The sequence below is a fragment of the Exophiala dermatitidis genome (assembly GCF_000230625.1).
Source record: "Exophiala dermatitidis NIH/UT8656 unplaced genomic scaffold supercont1.4, whole genome shotgun sequence".
In the NCBI taxonomy this organism is placed as follows: domain Eukaryota; kingdom Fungi; phylum Ascomycota; class Eurotiomycetes; order Chaetothyriales; family Herpotrichiellaceae; genus Exophiala; species Exophiala dermatitidis.
In genome coordinates, this window is record NW_008751649.1 from 1,708,103 (window position 1) to 1,727,168 (window position 19,066).

General features: G+C 53.1%; 6 protein-coding genes across 6 annotated transcripts; 2 read left to right on the forward strand and 4 right to left on the reverse strand.

The window, feature by feature from the left end:
* Positions 1–173: 173 nt before the first annotated feature.
* HMPREF1120_04941 (uncharacterized protein) lies at positions 174–2,195 on the reverse strand. Its single transcript, XM_009159090.1, has one exon. The coding sequence runs from the start codon at positions 2,041–2,043 to the stop codon at positions 400–402; it is 1,644 nt and encodes a 547-aa protein (XP_009157338.1). The 5' UTR covers positions 2,044–2,195; the 3' UTR covers positions 174–399.
* Positions 2,196–2,232: 37 nt separating this feature from the next.
* On the reverse strand, positions 2,233–4,863 carry HMPREF1120_04942 (uncharacterized protein). The gene is made up of 3 exons (XM_009159091.1): positions 3,782–4,863; positions 2,775–3,734; positions 2,233–2,726 (listed from the first exon to the last, which is right to left on the reverse strand). The coding sequence occupies exons 1-3, from the start codon at positions 4,210–4,212 to the stop codon at positions 2,381–2,383; spliced, it is 1,737 nt and encodes a 578-aa protein (XP_009157339.1). The 5' UTR covers positions 4,213–4,863; the 3' UTR covers positions 2,233–2,380.
* A 185-nt stretch (positions 4,864–5,048) lies between these two features.
* HMPREF1120_04943 (uncharacterized protein) lies at positions 5,049–8,007 on the forward strand. The gene has a single exon (XM_009159092.1). The coding sequence runs from the start codon at positions 5,265–5,267 to the stop codon at positions 7,494–7,496; it is 2,232 nt and encodes a 743-aa protein (XP_009157340.1). The 5' UTR covers positions 5,049–5,264; the 3' UTR covers positions 7,497–8,007.
* HMPREF1120_04944 (mitochondrial ABC transporter ATM) lies at positions 7,467–12,948 on the reverse strand. The gene is made up of 2 exons (XM_009159093.1): positions 12,104–12,948; positions 7,467–11,878 (listed from the first exon to the last, which is right to left on the reverse strand). The coding sequence occupies exon 2, from the start codon at positions 11,148–11,150 to the stop codon at positions 8,235–8,237; it is 2,916 nt and encodes a 971-aa protein (XP_009157341.1). The 5' UTR covers positions 11,151–11,878; positions 12,104–12,948; the 3' UTR covers positions 7,467–8,234.
* A 762-nt stretch (positions 12,949–13,710) lies between these two features.
* Positions 13,711–14,096, reverse strand: HMPREF1120_04945 (uncharacterized protein). The gene has a single exon (XM_009159094.1). It carries the CDS (start codon positions 14,054–14,056, stop codon positions 13,724–13,726), a length of 333 nt encoding a protein of 110 aa, XP_009157342.1. The 5' UTR covers positions 14,057–14,096; the 3' UTR covers positions 13,711–13,723.
* Positions 14,081–18,278, forward strand: HMPREF1120_04946 (double-strand break repair protein MRE11; the record flags this gene model as incomplete). Its single annotated transcript, XM_009159095.1, has 2 exons — positions 14,081–14,277; positions 14,333–18,278. The coding sequence occupies 2 exons, from the start codon at positions 14,081–14,083 to the stop codon at positions 18,276–18,278; spliced, it is 4,143 nt and encodes a 1,380-aa protein (XP_009157343.1).
* Positions 18,279–19,066: the final 788 nt, after the last annotated feature.

The window sequence follows — 19,066 nt, forward strand, 5'->3', positions numbered from 1 at the left end:
ATGATGGAAGACTGACCTACAAAATACGTCATGAACAAGTAAACAGTTCAAGGCCCAATTATTACCTTAGGTAAGCTACCAGGTAGATATTCACTTGCCAGACACTGGCAGGCTTGATGCATCAGGACTTGACTTGCCCCTGTCTTCACGATAGCGCAATCACCTTGTCATGTCCGAGAGTCAGGTCTGTCATTGCCCGTTTATATATTTATATTACATGTACAACGTTGTAGTAAAGGACGAGGAAGAGTGTTCCGACTGTATGCCGTATAGTACTACCTTAGAACTAGAACCAGTTCCCCTACCTATTTGCATCATTGATCATGATTCACGCACACGTTTATGACCAAATTACATTTGAGACACTCATTATTATTGTATAAGAGGACGTTGTACCACCTACTTCCGATAGACGATCCTCTTAAACGTAAAGTGGAGCGTCAAAATCCCTCTTTCAAAAGTACTTTTGAACCCCCGATCATGTTTGGCCGAGTAATCCCAGTCGCGGTCGACGATACGGAAAGCAATGTCTTCATAAGGCGGGCCGGCCATGAATCGAATGATGCAGGTGTCTTCCTCGCCGGCAGGGGCCATAGTCTGGCCCTTTTTGCGACCACCCTCCCGGATGATTTTGTAAGTCGGGGCCTTGGTCGGGTCGATCAGGTCCGGATAGAAGATGTGGAATTTGTAGCCCTGCACGACTTTGGGCGGCGGGTTGTCGTGGTCGTAGTGTGTTTGGTTGTACTTGTTCCATTCGTAGCCCATTTGCACGCGGTTGAAGTATTTCGGCTTGCGGGGCCGGTACTTGCCCATCCACAGCGGTTTCTGATCTGTGGGCACTTCTTCCTCGCCGGTGAAAATCTCCTCGTTCTCGTTCATCCCTTTGGCTACTTCGCGGTCGAATAGGGCTTTGGTCGCGGCTGAGGAGTCCGTACTCTGGTCGAACCGACTGGTTGGGTCAATAGACACGGATTGGGATGGTGTTTGTCGAACTAATGTCGTCGATGTCGAGCCAGACTTGTCCGTAGGAACTGATGTTCCTTTCGGAGCAGGTACGTACCCCATGTTGATGACTCTGCGTCTGCTGGCGGCGACGCTTTGTAAAAAGTTGGTTTCGTCAAGAACTTCGAGCGCTTTGTCTTTGGCGGGTATCTCGAGTAAGGGCTCAGGATCCAGCTCTTTCGAATACGTGGTGGAAGTGGTGGTGGGGGCTATCATGCCGAATTGTCTCAGTTGGTCTTGTATCTGGCGTGCTTTGCGTTCGTTTTCCTGTCTCAGCTGATGTAGCCGCGAGTCAAGCACGTCTTGGTACACTTTCTTCACTTTCGCCTTGGCCTTCCACACCAGCAGACTGTCGAGGAGCTGCTGCCAGTAGTCCGTGTCGATGGGTTCGTTCGAGTCTAGTTTATTCCTGATCTGCTTCTCCAGCACCTCAAGTTGCTCGTATGTCTTTGGTGCCAGTAACTTGTCGATGTCCGCTGCCACGGAACTGACTGCTCGCCCCTCTGGACCAGACGATGAGCTCGCTTTCTTCTGTCGCTCTTTGCAGATGATCTGCATCGTCCGCCAGTACTCGCGGTTCTTTCGGTTCGTTTCCAGGTTCAGGTACGTTTCAATATCTTTGCGCAGATCCGCGAGCTGGGCTTCCGAAAGGCCGTCGAACACGCTCTCAGGATCCACAAAATCCAGGTCTTTCTCATCGACTTCGTCGTCCAGGGGATCTCTCGTCGGGTCGACCACGCGCAGTGTGACTGCTAGCCAGTCTATAGGTTTCGCTCTCCCCTCTTTGACTCGAATCTCCGCCTTCTTCTTCGCCTGTCGGAGAACGAACTCATCCTCTTGCGCCACCCATTCGCGCATTCGCTCGTCTTCTTGTAACTGATTGATTTTCATCTGGTCCTTGTGGGACCATCTCTGTGGCGGGCCATCGTCTCGACGGTGGGGGGCATCTCGTTCGCGGTAGCGTCGATCCGGTTCCTGCTGTCGCCAGGGACGAGGTGACTGCGACCTTCTGCGCTTGAGGGCTGGTCCGTAATCGCTCATATTGACAGCACAGTAGCGAGGATTGAACTATGGTGAAGGTGGTTGTAGAATTGATGCTGGACAAAGATCGGCAAAAAGTGCCTGTTCGATCGGCGTCGACACAGCCAAAGTTGGGGGCAGGTCGGGGTTGAAATGTCCGCCTGCCGCGCGCGCAAGGCTGGCCGGTCTTGGCATACGGCATCACACGGCGGCGCAAGGCTGAAAGCTAAACGACCCCTAACCAGGAATCCTGCAAGCTCAGATCTTTTCGTCTTATCTGAAAGGAGCTATATATGTACAAAACTACGTTGTTCATGACCATCTCATCGCTATCGCCAAACCTAATTTCTTTGCATCCTTATAGCCAGCTGGAAGCGTGACTGGCCGAAACTTTGGCACTGCGTCCTAGGCGAATCTCAGCCTCGCGAATGTGTCTCGGTACCGGCTCAGCGCCCTGCAGGTCTCCCTCATCTGCGATCAACCTGGAGAAGGATGGATCCCTTGTGACTCTGACTATGGTTGAGAAAGAGTTGGTGTATGATGCCCCATTGTGCAAAAGAGCATGCACGCCCATCACCACACATATGAAGGCGAACAAGGTACTCACTCCATAAGTCACGAGTAATGTGCGTGGCTGATAGACGAACCGGGGTTGGAAAGTCGATTTGATGACAGCAGCGTCTGTTTGACCAGAATAATCAACCCTAAAACAGCATTGGCACAATATCGAGCAAGATTAATGAGACACATACCCAGGAAGTACACCGTACAACATGCTCAACGTAATGTTCTGAGCCAAATCTTCGTACAATGTACTCAATCGAAGCGTCATCCCTGTCTGATTGAGTCCAGGTTGGGAAGGAAATAGAGCGGGATTCATGCTTAGTGAATATACCGAGTTGGTTGTAGGACCTTGGTTGACATTGGAAAATGTTACTGGGCCAACAATCATCATACCAAAAGCCTCCATGACAGCTTGTATGTTCATCTGACGGGTGACCAGAGGGTCTTCGGTCGTTCCGTTCACGGTGCTATAGGCTGCCATCCAGTTTTGAAAAGTATGATCTGCTGTGACTTGTTGCTCTCCAGTGCTCTTGACTTCGAAATGGGCTGCATAGGAGGCGTTGTACAGGGCACAAGTGATCATTTGTGCCGCAGGTGTCCCGACAAACGAAGCTCGACCTCCCTTTGCATCTACGCCGGTAGTGTTGAGATAGACAAAAACCCGTGCCGCATCTTGTGACTGGAAATCGATGCGGAAGTTGCCAATACGGAGGTCTGTCGAGTCGAAGAAGGATCCGTTCACACCAGGACCCCATCCTGGCTGTGGAACCCACCCATAATAAAACACCCGCCCGTCTGTCATATTTTCGAATTCCGCGATAGCCTGCTTTGCTAACTGGAAGTCTCGCACGCTGGACGGCTGACATGAGACTGCGGGTCCGTAGAAATCAAGGTCATACGTCAAATTCATAGATGATGCCGGAACAGGAAGAACACTATTTGAAAGGACAGTTGCAAATGTCGGGTTCAACAGTCCCGTCGCCAGCGATTGGTACGTCGTAGTATCATTTTGGATGGCCGTGCCACAGTATAGTTGCCCAGCGGTGGTATAGGCTCGTTGAGGGACCTGCAACGTCCCATTTTCCGTCACTAAAACAGGCTGAACCGATATGGTGCCAGGCGTGAATATGGCGGCTATAGGCAACAGCCTCTTGCCATCAGCATCCATCGAAGCTCTAGTATGTAGAACGCTTACCAAGTCACAGCAGCCAAGAATGCTAATGCCGGCCTCATGGACCAAAGTCGCAAGTGGAGGAACCCGAAGGCATTTTGAAGGATGGAGAACATGGTATCAAGACTGCGGACCTGATGAGGTTTCGAATGTAGGTCGACCCACATCCACTGATCATAGGCCACGCCTGTGCCAATTGCGAGGCATAGCTTGGATACGAAGGCTAATGCTGTGCCGGCTCGATTGACCCATGACTGGATAACAGCTGCCGTTGCCGGTTGACCGTCCACGGTCTGATATAACGTGTGGTGGAGTGCCATTAGTACAACTGCTCCAAGGAAGCTGACTCCCATGACAGTCGGTGCCCGCCAATGAATGTGGTGGAGTCTTTGGAATTCTTTCACCTCGCTAACCACCACATTTTCGTAAGCTTTCTCGGGCCTCCAGATCCGCATGTTGTGAGCACGGACTTAGCCCTGAAAGAGCACTTGGGCGGACTATTGTGGACTGAGTGGAGTGTTCAACTTGGCAAGGAGAGGGCGATTGTCCATATGATACAAGATATCAAGACTTGTGTGGGGATGTACTGTAAGACACAGCAGCTTGTGGTGGACCACAGGTGAGTGGAAACGACGCTCAGAAGGTAACCCACCGTGGCCAGAAGGGAGTATATGATCAAATATGTTAACTGAGCAGTGTAAATTAGTGGCACAAACGTTTGTCCTGCTCGCTGTACACGGGGCTGGCTTGAAGCATTCTGCAGTTCGAAGCAGATGGATTGGGGGCGGGAGATCCTCCTCCGTCACAACTTGACACCGAGCGATAGCAGTCGAGACAGGACATGAAGAAAACTCCGACATGTACTGCCTCACGTAAAAGGCTTCTACATACATCAGATAGGCGGCCACTGCAGGGTGTGGCTCCCTTGAAACAGGAGCGTTTTGGTCTTGGGGCTGGCGTCACCTCTGCATTCGTAGCGAGGCTGTTGGTCAACTTCGACAGCAGCAGGGGGACATTTTGGGGGATCCAAGACACCAAACATCGAGATCGCTGTTCTCACTGGGATACTCCCGTACCATTCCAAAATACATTCCCGGGAACTTCAAGCTGAACAACTACTCAGGCACCTAGTACAAGAGGAGTCGGAGCTCTGAGGGAAGCCAATCAACGGCTGTGAGTGGCTGACTAAGGCTCTGATAATGCAGGTCGCTGTTTTTGTGCTTCGCCGTACAAGTCATCCACGCATCTACAACGGTCAAGCACAAGAACAACTTGACCGCGATGTTTATCACGTCGCCATACCATGGATTCAATCCGATTCCCATCTAGCAACAAAAACGCTCCCCGCATCTCCTATGTGGCTGTCCAGGAGTACCCGGCAGGGCTTGTACAAGTTTCATAGTCGACTGTGAGGGGCCCGGCGGTCACATTATTGCAAGAAGGCATATGTGAAAGGGAGATTCCGTGCCTTTCAGCCTGAGCGGCCCACCACGGGCCCAACTTGAATATGCCTGAGACAGGCAGTGAAGGCTGGCAGGAACTGCAACTCCCATCCAAGCGACAGTGTCCCAAACTATTCTACTCGTTATCGACAGAAAACGAATCCATCACACTTCTCCTGACCGACCTGATCGGCATCTGGGAATGCATCCTGGACAGATATGACATCCTAGCAGAAGCGTCACGACAGCACACGAGCATCGACCCGTCAGCATCATCCGACCAATTCGAGGTGCTCCTGTCCAAAATCACCAAGAGTCTGAAGGACGGCAACAACGTCCTACTCAGAGCTGACGGCCGCGATGGCAACAATCAAGTCTTGCGTCTGAGGACGAGCATTCAATTGCCAAAGCCCCTGAGACCTTTGGAATGGACGTTCAAACTCACTCCGCAACCGGCGTCTGAGCTAGCTGAGAGGATTCTCCGGCCTAGTCTGCATGAAGTCGCCGTCTCTCAGGAGAAGATAGCCTCTCTCCTGCATATTATCAAGGAGAAAGACCATGTCATCTCCCGGCTTCTCGACAGAATTGGCAGTTCGGCCATTGACCTTAGCCTGATATTTCCCGGCATCACTGGCGTGGCTTCCCGCAGAGCGGGCGGACACATCTCCGTCGCGGAGGCCAAGAAACATGTGCCTGGAATGGCTGCCTTTGACGAGAAATCGTGGACGAAGCAGTTCGCCAACGACGACGGCTACGAGGGCGCCGACCGAACAGGCCTGAGCAATCTCGTACGTGGATGTGAGAAGTGCTTCGTGCATACCAAGGCTGAACACGAGGACTGGATCGGGTCCTTGCCACCGGCGGACAGACTGGACGCCCAGAAGAACCGCCAATACAGTCCTCCCCCCGCGACAAAGAGCACCAGCAATAAACGCGGTCGAGATTCTGGGAATGACGAATCTACAGATTCCGATGATGATTTCGAGCGACAACCGACGCCGCCAGCATTGAGATCAAAGGCTCCGGAGACAAAGAAGTCCACCAGAGCCGCGAATGACGACGTTTCCGAGGACGAAGAACCCCCATCCAAGCGGACCAAGGCGTCAAAAATCGGAGGTCTCGGTCGACGCAACGCCACCAAAGCCTTTGGAACGTCCAACGCCCGCCAACGCTCCCCATCGCCACCACCGGCCACTGAACAAACATCGTCACGACCAGCGAGAAGACGTGCTACATCTACCTCCTCCACCGGAAGCGCCACGGCAAGTCCCACTGCTTCCGAAGACGAGGACGACAACGACAACGACTCCAAATCTCAGCCCTCGAAGCACCAAGCCCGTAAAGACGAGTCTGGCACCAAGCGGCAGCTGGGCGGCTTACGAAAGAACAAACCAGCTAGCCCGTCGCCGCCCGCAACTAGGAACACGACACGAGGGCGACATGCATCCACGCCTGACCACGAGTCTCCTGAGCCCTCCGGCGAAGGAGCAGACAACCGCCGTGCCACGGGCACAGAATCAGGCACGGACTCGGACTCTGATTCCGCACCGGTTGGCAGTAAACGGCGCACTGGCACTCCCAAAAATCCGAGCGTCAAACCAAAGCCCACATCCACATCCACATCAACACCGCAAGCAAGATCGACGCCCAAGAGCAAGACCACCACCAAACCCGATTCTGCCTCCGATACCGATTCCACAGCCGATGACGACCTCGACCTCGACCTCGATGATCCTAAACCGCAACCCAACCAGAACAAGAACCCAACCCACGACAAGCAGACCAACCCAGAACCAAAATCATCACAGATCTCCCCTTCATCCGCCGCGGCGACCACTCCCAGACGTCGTCTCGGCCGAATCGGCCGCAATCAGCCATCACAATCACAACCATCCCAACAACCCACCCCGACTCCTCGACGCAAAAGAGGAGAAACCCCCAATGACGACGACGACCAACGACAGTCTGCGGATAGGGATAGATCAGCTACTAGTTCTCCATCTCCATCTCCGGCTGCACCACGTTCAACATCGAAATCTAAACCTATACCTAGCCAAAGAGACACCACCACGACAACGGCCCGTGCAGCCTCACAATGGGCGAAATCTCTCTCTTCTATCGCCGACACTGAATCCCAGAGCACAAAAGAAAACCTCAAGTCCTCACAACCACCACAACCGCCACCGCCTAAAGCAGAAGAGCAAGAAACCGACGAACAAAAAGCCAACCGGCGTCGAATGGAACTCAAGCGCGTCCTAGCGGGGGCCAACGGTACCAAGAAGAAGCGACGGTTCTAGGCTGTCTATCGATATCTATAATCCAGAACGTGACAGGTAGGTAATGGTAATCAGAACTGGCAATCTACTACCACTGGCGATCTCGGAACAATTAGCATAAAGACGGACTTTTCATTTAACGCACTGCATTACACACTGATCAGCCTCGGCCAAGCCAGAAACCTGAAGCGGTTGTGCAAGCCAGCGAGATTCTGACAGTAACTTTGACTGAACATTTCCTTCCTCGGTCTTGTTTGCAACCATGCCTACAGTTGCCAACAATTTTCGGACCCATGCAAAAGAGTCAAGCTCTTCATAGACACGCTGGTGTTTCCAATGCCCTGAGGCAGCAAGCTCTTCTTTTCTCAACACAATGATTAGACCAATGGCTGCAAAGTCCCCATCAAGTTTTGGCACAACCGTCATGCATCACAGAGTCAATCCATGTCTGCTGCTCGCGGTGAAATCATTCCTCCCTTTACAAATACCGTGCGGCCAGCAGAACCTGGTGCTGCCTGCTCATGCTGGACTCGGATCTGTACTCGCCTCATGTCCGATGTCATGTTCGATCCGCCTGTGCTATCTTCCACCGTCATTCATGTCGTCAAGGTCATTTTTGAACCAATTCCCAAAGATAATGTGCAAGAAACCAGATTAAACACAATTACCACCCAGTAACCCCCCGGAAAAGCATTATCCTTGCCCCATAACAAGTGGCGAACAGTACTCGCCAACCAACCTCGACTTGTATAGAAAAGCTCAGGGATGACCAGGCGGTTTCCCAGAGTTGCCACGGTCATGCTGCGAGCTTTCTGGTCTGTCGTCGTTTCCGCGAGACTGATCATCGACCCCCCAACTTGCTCGTAAATGACTGCTTTCGCTGAAGTTGACCCTTTTATGACCCTTTGTGAACCCCCTGTCTCGTCTTTTGGCCTGTTCGATTTCTTCTTCACTGACGCTGGCACTATCCGCCTCAGCTTCTTCCAATGCCTTTTTGGCTCTTGTCCTCAGCTCGGCCGCCTCCGCCGCAGCCTTTTGTGCTCGCGACTGCTTCCGCCACATGCTAGCATACTTGCCTCCAAGCGCAATAAGCTCTTCATGAGTGCCTCTCTCAACAACAGTACCGTTGGAAAGTACCAGAATTTGATCGGCGTTAACAATGGTGCTGAGACGGTGGGCGATGATGATCATGGTACGGCCTTCGGCGAGATTGTTCAAAGACTCTTGGATCTTCTCTTCGGTTTCCGAGTCCAAGGCGGCCGTGGCCTCATCCAGCATGGTTATGCGAGGGTTCTTGAGAATGGTTCGAGCGATGGCCACACGTTGACGTTCGCCACCAGATAAACGGACACCTCGCTCTCCAACCCTTGTCTCGTAGCCATCTGGAAACTGCATGATCCGATCGTGGATGGACGCAGCTCGGCAAGCGTTGTAGATATCCTCATCCGAGGCGTCCTGGTTGGCATAGCGAAGATTGTACATGATTGACTCGTTGAACATGTTACAATCCTGAGGCACGACACCGATGAATCGGCGCAGCGAGTCTAGCGTGATATCTTGAACGTCAATGCCGTCCACCAAGATGCGTCCAGAGTCGGGATTGTAATAGCGAAAGATCAATCGCATAACCGTGCTTTTCCCTCCACCTGATTCGCCCACGAGCGCAGTTGTGGTTCCGGGGGGACAGTGGAAGCTCAGGTGGTTGAGGGCTGGCCTTCGTTTGTCGTAACTGAACGTTACATTGTCAAAAACGATGTCACCCTCGCATTCTTGCAAGGGCTTCGCGCCGGGTCGGTCGACCACGTGCGGTTGCTCCTTGAACAGTTCCAACATTCTTTCGGCGTTGATGAGGTTGGACTGAATAGATCTGTAAAAGGTTCCGAAGAAATTCAAAGGACCTTGCAGTTGCGTCATATACGTGATGAGAAGGACAAAATTTCCCACGGTTTGATCACCTTGGGCAACCTCGAATGCCTCGATGAAACTGGCAACCAGCAATGCCACCATGAACAACGCGCCCTGCACAGTGTTCATGTAAGCCAAGGTGACTTCCACCCAGTATTCATAACTCTGCATGGTCTTTATTGCCTTCCTGTACCGGCTGAATTCATACTCCTCGGCGTTGAAATACTTGACAGTATCCCAGGAATGCAGGGAATCGTTCTTGACCGCCTCCATCTCCCGATCGGCATTGACAAAGTTTCGGCGCAGCGTGACCCTCCATGCGGCAAGACGGATAGTGACATAAATGTAGAGGAATGTAACGATGGCCACCACCAAACCAAGATAGGCGTCAAATTTGATGGTGAGATAAACGATCGCGACAATGAGATCGAAGACCATTGGTCCGACCTGGAAAGTGACCATTTCGAGGAAGGAGTTGATGGAACTGCCTTTGTTCAAGGCCGATATCAATTCTCCGGTTCTCTTGCCCGTGTGGAATTCGGCGCTCAGATTGTGGACGTGCTCGAAAGCGGCGGTGGAGATGGCTCGGTACGAGTATTGCTCAACAGGAATCCATAAAATGGACCTCGCAGCCGAGAGAATGCCCTGAGATCCTTGAAGCCACCTAAACATAATGTACAATGCAATGTACAACCAAGGAGCTCGCACCCCTTTTCCATCATCCCCGGACAGAGCGTCTGTTATCCTCCCAACCATGACCGGCACAAACACGTTGATCACGCGCTGTGCAATCATGATGAGAAAGCACGTTCCCGCCAGCAGCTGCAGTTTGATGGATTTCTTGGGCCACAAGTACGGGATCAACAGCACGAAGCCTCGCAAGTACGCATACCAGGATATATTCGGCACCTCAGTTGGCTTGGCCCATGCATCAACTTGCTCCTTCGACTCGGTTGTCTGGCCACGTTGAGCAGTGCCATTAGCCTGACCGTTGGGTTGTCTTCCGGCTTCGACGTTGCCATCCAGTAGAGGGGTCCTTTCATTTTGCCCAGGAGATCGGGATCCTTCCGCCTTATTAAAGTTATATTTGACGGACATAAACGCAGCTGAGAGGCCCAAGAGCAGAACAAGCCGGGATATGTTCACAATGACTTCGAGAGTCTCCCAACCAGTGATTGATCTCCTCAATCTACCACCGAGCTGGTCGCCAACTCGTGGTTCGTAATGCGGTACTGTGTAGATTCGGAGACTTGCCGCGATAATGATGGTGTCCAAAGGAACAGCGGATATCCAAGTAACGAAATGGACTATGTTCGGCGAGGGCTTGCAATCCATTACGGAGATGAAGACCACTAACCAAACAAAGGTGGACGCGACAACGTAAATAACGGCATTTTGGCCAGGCCACCACTCCTCGTCACGGTTCAACACCGTCTGGAACAGTATGAGACCGGCATTGACCAAGAAAGTCAGGATCACAGAAGCTTGGCCGATTCTGAACGCGGTTTTGGTCGTTGGCGAGACATCTTTGACGGCGGCAGCTGTTTTGACCTGATTGGCAGATCGACGACGGATTGGAAGAGGTCTCCCTCCAGGACCGCGCATGGGATGAATCTGAACCTTGTCTCCATCATTAGGGGCGGTCTTAATGCCATACGTGATAAATGCAGCAACAAAAATAACCAGAACGATCGCAGGGTATGCCAATCTTGCAACATTCAAAACCCGGAGAGAGGCTTGAATGGCACCCAGATCTGGTTCCCCATGCATGGTCTTTCAGACCTCGCCACCAGCCGAACCTTGCAGCAAGTAGAAACAAAAAGAGAAAGCCGCCCAGCAACGAGAAAATCGGTTATTAAGTCAAGCAGGATCGCGTTATTCAAATCAGGGACCGATGACAGTGCAGCTGGATGTTGTGTTCCTCCTGGTGAATGTAGGCAGGCGGGACAGACGGTTCGCCTGTGCTGCCTCGGTTGGTGGAAGATTGCAGATCGCGCCAGTGGTGGACTGTGGCTAGGCGATGTCTGGGTTGAGGGCTGAAAGCGAGCGAGCGACAGATCGAACTAGTACGACCGGAAAGAAAGAGAAAGAACTGAGGAATGAAATAGCGACTGTGGTGTCGAACGGACAGCTGATGGGTGAAGTGTAAAAAGTAAACTTGGAGTGTATGTGATAAATGACGACGTGTGAGGAGGAGGCCTGCTGGTGGCGGTGCCGGGGTTGGAGGGCGATGGCAATATTATCCTTCAACTTCAGAGGCTTCGAGGGCGATAGGGTCCAGCTTCAGGTGGGAAACCGCAGGCTCGTTGGCTCGCGCGGTGGCTCGAATGGTTCGGTTTGTTCAGGCCTTGTGCTAGGGCCGCGTGCTAATAGGTAGGGACAGGAGTAGTCGGGTTCGCCTGGCCGATTCTGAAGGCCCCGATCGCGCTTGTCGCGTGACAAACGCCGCTGAAGATTGTGGATGGTCGAATGGGTTATCGGGCTGAGTCTCGATCGGGCTGGAAGATGGATGGTGTCAGTATAGCTTTTGCGTAGCGTGTGTGCGCCCGTGTGACAGTGCGGCAGTGGCAGTGGGGGAGGAGCGGCGAGGCGTTTTGGGGGACCCGAGAGCCTGAAGAAGCCTGGGACTCAGAGTCTCCTGGGCTCTTGGGCTGCGCCGTTGGTGGGAACGCAGTTGGCGGGAGCGCCTGATTGACAGGGCTTGGGGGGGGGGGGCTCCCTACTAGTAGCACATGCACAACAACAGTCTTCCTCTCGTTCGGTTCGTTATGGCCGTCTCTCTGCTGCGCTAATGACAGTGTCCTGCTACCGCTGTGGGGTGTGCAACCCGCATACACCAGAGTCAGATGCTTGATCTTCTGATAGATGTGAAATGGTTTGTGATAGTAGTAGTAGATTGTATTTGAGAGGAAAAGACATCAATCAATACGTATGGGAGGAGCAAGCAACGGTCGGTTGCTAGGAATACCTCAATATATGTTTGATCAGATCTCTTCCGTGTCAGCCAAGGGCAGTGACAAACTTGAATGTCAGTCAACCGGGCAGTTACGGTCTTTGAAGGGGAAGATGGAGAGAAGGAGGGAGGTTTCTCTGTTTGAAGCGGGCGTGACTGAGAGTTATATCTGGTTTGGTCATCGTTACGAAGGATCCGTCAATCGTCGGTTATCTTAACAGGCAAGACCGTAGACTGCTGTCTGCTAGCAACTAACTGAACCGCGACAGAGGTAGATTTCTACGGATAGAAGGACTCGGAGGATACCTGCGAGGTTGTCGGATTGGCAGATGAACCAGAGGAGCGAGCGAGTTCAGCGAAAACGAGAAGACAGCGCAGGCTGCTCACCGCCGCCGGGGACATAGATGATGCGGCATTCAGTACTACTATCCATTGTAATCCATTCAGAATACTCATGGTATGCAGTGGTGATGCCAGTGCAGGTCAAGAAGATGGCAGTAGCACAACGCTCTCATGCCCGAAAATCGACGACTCGTCCGGGGGCCAGGCACGTTGTATCCGTAGTATGCGAGCTTCCCTGTAGACAGCCGCGAAGGCTGCAGTAGTTTGATGCTGGCCATAACGAATATTTCCTACGGCAGCGCCATTGCGGAATTGGGTGCGAAGCAGCCGACAGGGGTCATAAAACAAGGTATACCTGGTAGCTGGCCCGGCCACTAAACAGATACCAATAGGCACCTAGCGCAGGTAGGCACAGCCTGAATATTACACTGTAGTATACCACTTCACAGGAGCATACCTACAACGTTGTAGGTACCTAAGGTAGATACCTACCTACCTAGGTATCATCTACTTCTCGAGTCTTGACGTCGCCAACACATCCCAGGGCGAGGCGGCCAGCACTGCATGGGTCGCTAACGAATCACTGGAGACGCCTAGCGAGGTTGTCACTTTTAGAGTCTCTCGAAGAGAACAGTAGGCAGCTGCCTTATTATTAGAGGTACTGTACTCATGCACCGGCAGAGGTGTGGTATGGATATCTATTTCTCTGGCGGTTACAGTTCCCCTGGGTTTGCTCAAAGGGTATATCGCCTCGCCCAACGAGACGGTTGGGTATAGGCGGCACAAGGAGGCAACTAGGTCAGGTCGACATCCCTCAGTTCGATTCAATCAGGAGTAGAGTATCAGCTGCACAGCTGTACTGCAGCTATGTCATAATCACCGTGGCTGCAGCAGTGGCAGTACCAGATAGTCAGCACCTTAGCGATGTCGCTGGGCAGACACCGCTGTGCACACACAACTCATCCGCTGCAGCTTGGTAGTAGTACCTACATATAGTACGGCCAGTGCCAGTGCGGGCCGTCAATTACAGTGCTACTACTTAGTACGACTAGCGACCCCGGGAATTTGGCCATAGTACTAGGTATACTTCATCCAATCGAACACGGACTGGTTTTCTGGTCGCACGCAGCCCTACAACCACTCTACCTCTTCCTCGCCTCGCCTCTGCGCCCTTTGGTCGCTTCATCGCTATCAGGTATCCATCTCCTGACCGTCTCTTCGACATTTGCACTCTGCAGCCAGCGTGCAGCAAGCATGCTGCACGTCGCGTCTGCCGTTGCTCGCCGTCCACACTGGTGAGACCTTTCCCGCAGGCCATGTCCTTATGGATCCTACCTCGTGCCTTAGCCTGCTCGCGAATGACATCCGGCATGTGAGCCATTGATGAAGACTGCTACAAAGAGCCATGATAGACCCTGCCCCAGAGGAGACTCAGAATCTCCTTCCTCCTCCAGCGCCGCCTCTTCCACCTAGTCGGCTGGGCCAATTGCAGAGAATCATTGCACCGTGGGGAAGGCACATTGGCTCGAAGTCTCATGGCGGCCCATCCCAAGGCGACCGTGAACACGCGCTCCGGCAGATCACGGCCATACACACGTACAGGTATGAGAACCAATCTGCTTGCTGGTGGTGGCCTTTCCTAACAAGCGGAATCCAGCTCCCTGCCCTCTCCCACAGCGACCCACCGCACCGGCATTCCCATTTCTGCTCTGGACATCAATCAGGCCGGAACCCATGCCATCCTGGCCGGCAAAGATATTCTCAAGACAGTGCATGTCCATGATGGAAAGGTGACCGAAGACCTCAATCTCCGTGCCGCCATCAGTTCCTATGCCTCGACGCACAGCCAGGTGGGCGATGCAGGCAAGCGCAGGGAATATTTACCGGCCAGAGACGTGAGGTGGTCCACAGGCAATTGGGACCATATCATTGCCACTGCAGCTACAAATGGTCGCATTGCCCTGTACGACTTGAAGGCTTCAGGTCTCAAGACCGAATTTGCTTGGCTCCATGAACACACAGGTCAAATCAACAAGCTGGACTTTGATCCTTCAGCTGGATATTTATTGCTGTCGGCCAGTCAGGACAAGTCGGTGAGGCTTTGGGATCTGCGCGTCAAACCCGACAAGGCTTTTCGTCGATTTGATATTCGAAGTGCTGTTCGCGATGTTCGCTGGTCACCATCCGCCCTAGAACCGCTCGACTTTGCCATTTGTGCAGATGGTGGACTGATCCAGAAATGGGACGCCCGCTCTCCTTCTCGGCCGATCCTGAGCATCAGTGGGCACGAGAAGGCATGCTATTCCCTGGACTGGCACCCCGACGGTCGACACGTGATATCTGGCGGGTTTGACAAGTATATCCGGGTGTGGGACTTCCAGAGCGACAATCGACGCCAGAAGCCTGTACTACAGCTCAAGGCGCCTCATGCAATAAGGAATATTAGGTGGCGACCTCCCTGTAAGGTGTCTCCAAATCCGGAGGCTGCCCATTGGCAGAGCACCCAAGTTGCTGTTTCCTACTATCACGATGACCCCAGAATCCATGTCTGGGACCTTCGAAGGCCCTTGTTGCCCTTCCGAGAGTTGGACAAGTATAACATGCCACCCAATGATATGCTTTGGGCCAACCAGGACATGTTATGGACCGTTGGTGACGAAGGAATCTTTACCCAATGGGACCTGAAGCATACTACACCTTTCTATACACAGCTTTCCCCATCGGTCTCGGAATTCACCCCAGACGGCCATTACTACATGTTTTGCGAGGATAGAGACCTTCAGCAAAGACCCTCCTTGGACGACCCTGTGATGGGCTTTTTGGCCGTTCCACCAAACAAGCTTAGCGGTGGTGACGATGGCGCGATCAGTCGGAGCTTGACCGACGATGAGGGCAGCATTGAGACTTCAGGGCAAGCCAGCTCTCGCCGGCGGGGCAGGGGCATTCTTTCCTCCAGGTCTGTCAAGTCCCAGGCCAGCAGTCCGCCTTCGGTTGACGAAAAAACGCCTGTTCTTCCACTGGACAAGGCTGTCTTGGATCGTGGCGATCTTTTCAATAACGAACAGGTCGGCGTAGTCGGCTACATTCCCGGAGTTGCTGCCGACGCAGGAGTCGTTGAATTTCTAGCATCACACTATGCAAAGCCGGCATCGATGGATGAGCGGAGGCGTTCGCCCAACACCATCCTCGAACGTCTTGAGGCTGCATTCAACCAGAACGCTGCAGCATGTGACGCTGTATCCATGCACCGCATGGCTCAATCTTGGCGGATCCTAGGGGCAGTTGTGGTTCCCGAAGTCAAGGACTGGGCGGATGCAAATAGGGCAAAGCGAAGGGCTGATGCCGCTCGAAGAAGGGAGACTCTGGAGAATTTTCGATCAGGGGCCCACCGCCACGCTGTTTCTCCTCTAGCTGGACTCCCGCATCGTGGGTTCAATACTAAGAGCGAAGGGCGGACGCCGAATCTGAAGAGCAGTCTTTTGAAGGGGATGGTCCAGGCTGAGCGTGGGCATCATGGGTCAGAAGTAGGCAGCACGTCAAATGTGACCACGCCACGTGCCAAACCACTGCCCAATTCTCCTCCTGGGCATCACACGAGATGGAGCACTTCGAGTAGTGACGATACCATCGACAATATTGCACCCCTTCCTCCCTCCATACTGTCCTCACATTCTACTGCAGCTGCAGCGGCCCGCGCCCTGGCCGATGCCCGGGAGCATGGGCCGCGATCAAACTCCTCTTCTCCAGAAATGCTCAGGCCAGTGCGTTCCAATGCAAGTCAGTCGACGAGCAGCCGTGAGACAGCCAGGAATTCACCAGTACACGCTGCAAGACGTCCAGGTGCCGACTTTCCAGTGGCGACCCCGGAGCCTCAAAAGCAGGAGGATCGGAGGGCGGCGCTGCGAGACTATCGCGTCCAAGCTCGGCCGATCTTCACGCTGGACGATGCCACCTATAGGCCCGACAATAAGGACAGACAAGACTCGGATGAGAGCTTCCCTATGTTTTCTGCGTCAACTGACAGCTCCCACAGGGCTCGGTCCCTAGGACAGTCATTTGGGTCGTCTCATGTTGATGACGGAATGCGCCATCGAGAAGACGGGCATGATTCTGACGATGGACAAGGCACTGAAAGGGAAGAGGCTCCCTTACAGGAGGACACTCAACCATTGCAGACTGTAGCGCCGCACTCGGCTTCGGTTGCCCAAAAGTCGAAGAATGGATTAGCTGCTGTGGACACGCAACCAGACACGAGGCTTGGACACGAGGTTCCCGGCCATTCTGTGGAATCTGGACACTCAGCTCCGCCATCGGTGGACAAGACGATGTGGAATGCCGAGAACGTTCTTGAATCAGTTACCAGTTCACAAATCGAGACGAGAGTATCAACATCGCCCGACATTTTCCATTTCGAAGGAGGAGCATCGCTTTCAAAGCCACAGATCCATACGTCCAATCCAATTCGACTCCAAAGGGATGGACCAATGCACGGCCTTGATAGTCGGATTACGGATGAGCCCACAGCTTCCATGTCTATGGAAGAACTCGACCAGGAAACATACCTGTTCCAAGACTTTCGCCCCATCGACTTGGCGAGTTATGAGCCGAAATTACCATTTGCCTGGTCCGCGTTGCCTCTGATATGTCAAAGTATTGCTTTTGACATCGCGAACGGGATTGGCCACGCGCAATTCGCGACCCATCTACTCCTCCATGTCTATGCATACTTTTTCCATCCTAGCTTCCGCAAGCTCGAGCGAACTGAATCCGGAGGAGGAGAGTCTCTCGCTGACCGACTGATGACGCCTCATCTGGGCCATCGCATCATCGAAAGCATCATCGAAGATCATCTATCATTTCTGAAAAGGATGGGATATTTTGAGTCGGCTGCTATTATCTGGAAAATGTGTGTCGAGCTCGATTACCCTCGGCTCTATATCTCTTCGACACCCAGCAAGCAAAACAGTGGCAGTCTCACCAATGGAGACGCGATGAGTCTCTCTGTGGCTTGCACAAACTGCCAAAGGGTGATGCAACCTGGGACGAATGTGTGCGAGACCTGCCAGAAACTTCGGTTTGTGTGTCCAATCTGCGAATCTATCAAGTCATATTGCAACAGTGAAAGACAGGGCTGGGGCCACAGTGCGGCCATGTGGATGTTCTGTCAAGCATGTGGCCATTCCGGCCATGTTCAATGCCTAACGGAATGGTTTGCTCATCCTTCCAGCGAAGGGACATGTCCAAGCCAAGGCTGTGGGTGTGACTGCCTACCGGGCTTGACCCGGGTCTATCGTATCCAAAAACAAGCAAAACGAGAGGAGGAAGCCAAACTCATCCGCGGGAGCAACGTCGGGAGCGGCTCAGCCAAGCGAGATCCTCTTCGAGCGACGCCCAGTCCAGCGGTCGACAAGGCGCGGGTAGCGTTACGCAACAGTATAAGCACAGATCGTGCAACCCAAAGTGGCGATGAGCGCAGCATGCCCGGTAAGCGTGGCAATGGTCGTAACAAGCCAAGCATGCAGTCGGGCTTCAGCGGGTCTCGTAAAAGTGTACGACTAGTAACTCCGGGGGAAGAGAACGCACAATCGCAGTCCAGAGCTTGAAATAGAGCTGTGAAATACTAGAATCGACTATACGCTGATCGAGATGAAGAGGCGGCACACAGCTTTTCGTCCTCCGGCGAGGTCTACTACTGGCCACAAGGTTCCCATCCATCTGGCATCGAGTTGATCAGATTCCGACTTCGGGTCAGCGTGCCCACGACTGGACAGGCTCGAGGAGCCCAACTGGGCCCGTCTACTCCTGGTCGGTCCTCAAGAAGTCTAGTCGTCCTGTAAGTGTCCATTCCGGATGAGTTTGCGGGGATGGAGGTTGTCTCTAGAAGGTTGGCCAGTTTGGGCGCATCGGCTCTATGGCACGAAGGATCCAGGATTTCTTGCCCGTGCCGTCCGCATCATGTCCGCTGCATTGCAACGCCGGTTAGTGTTACTTGGCTCTGTAATATTCACATTCAGTGGTGCCTGGAGGGCATTCAGGTGGCAGGTCCTAGGCAGTCCGTAACGGACGTGGCACACGCGGTATCGGCTGGCTCATGCGTTAGTGGCAGCATGGGCGACGGAGGCGCTTGAGATGCTTTTCAACGGGTCCTAACTGTATACTATCATCGATACCTGGAAAGGCGTGTCCGGTACCTGCTGAATACTGCTTCTACTCCTATGTGGACAAGGGTCAACAACATCAGCAGCAACGAGTCGAGTGAGGGTCTGGTAAGCGAGAATGGCGCAATACGGTGAATCAAGCAACACTGCTACTCTCCGGTATATGATCCTCCGTATTAATCCTCGTTGCTTGTTCGGGACTAGCCCTGCAGCTGAGGATGGCTTCAAGTTCC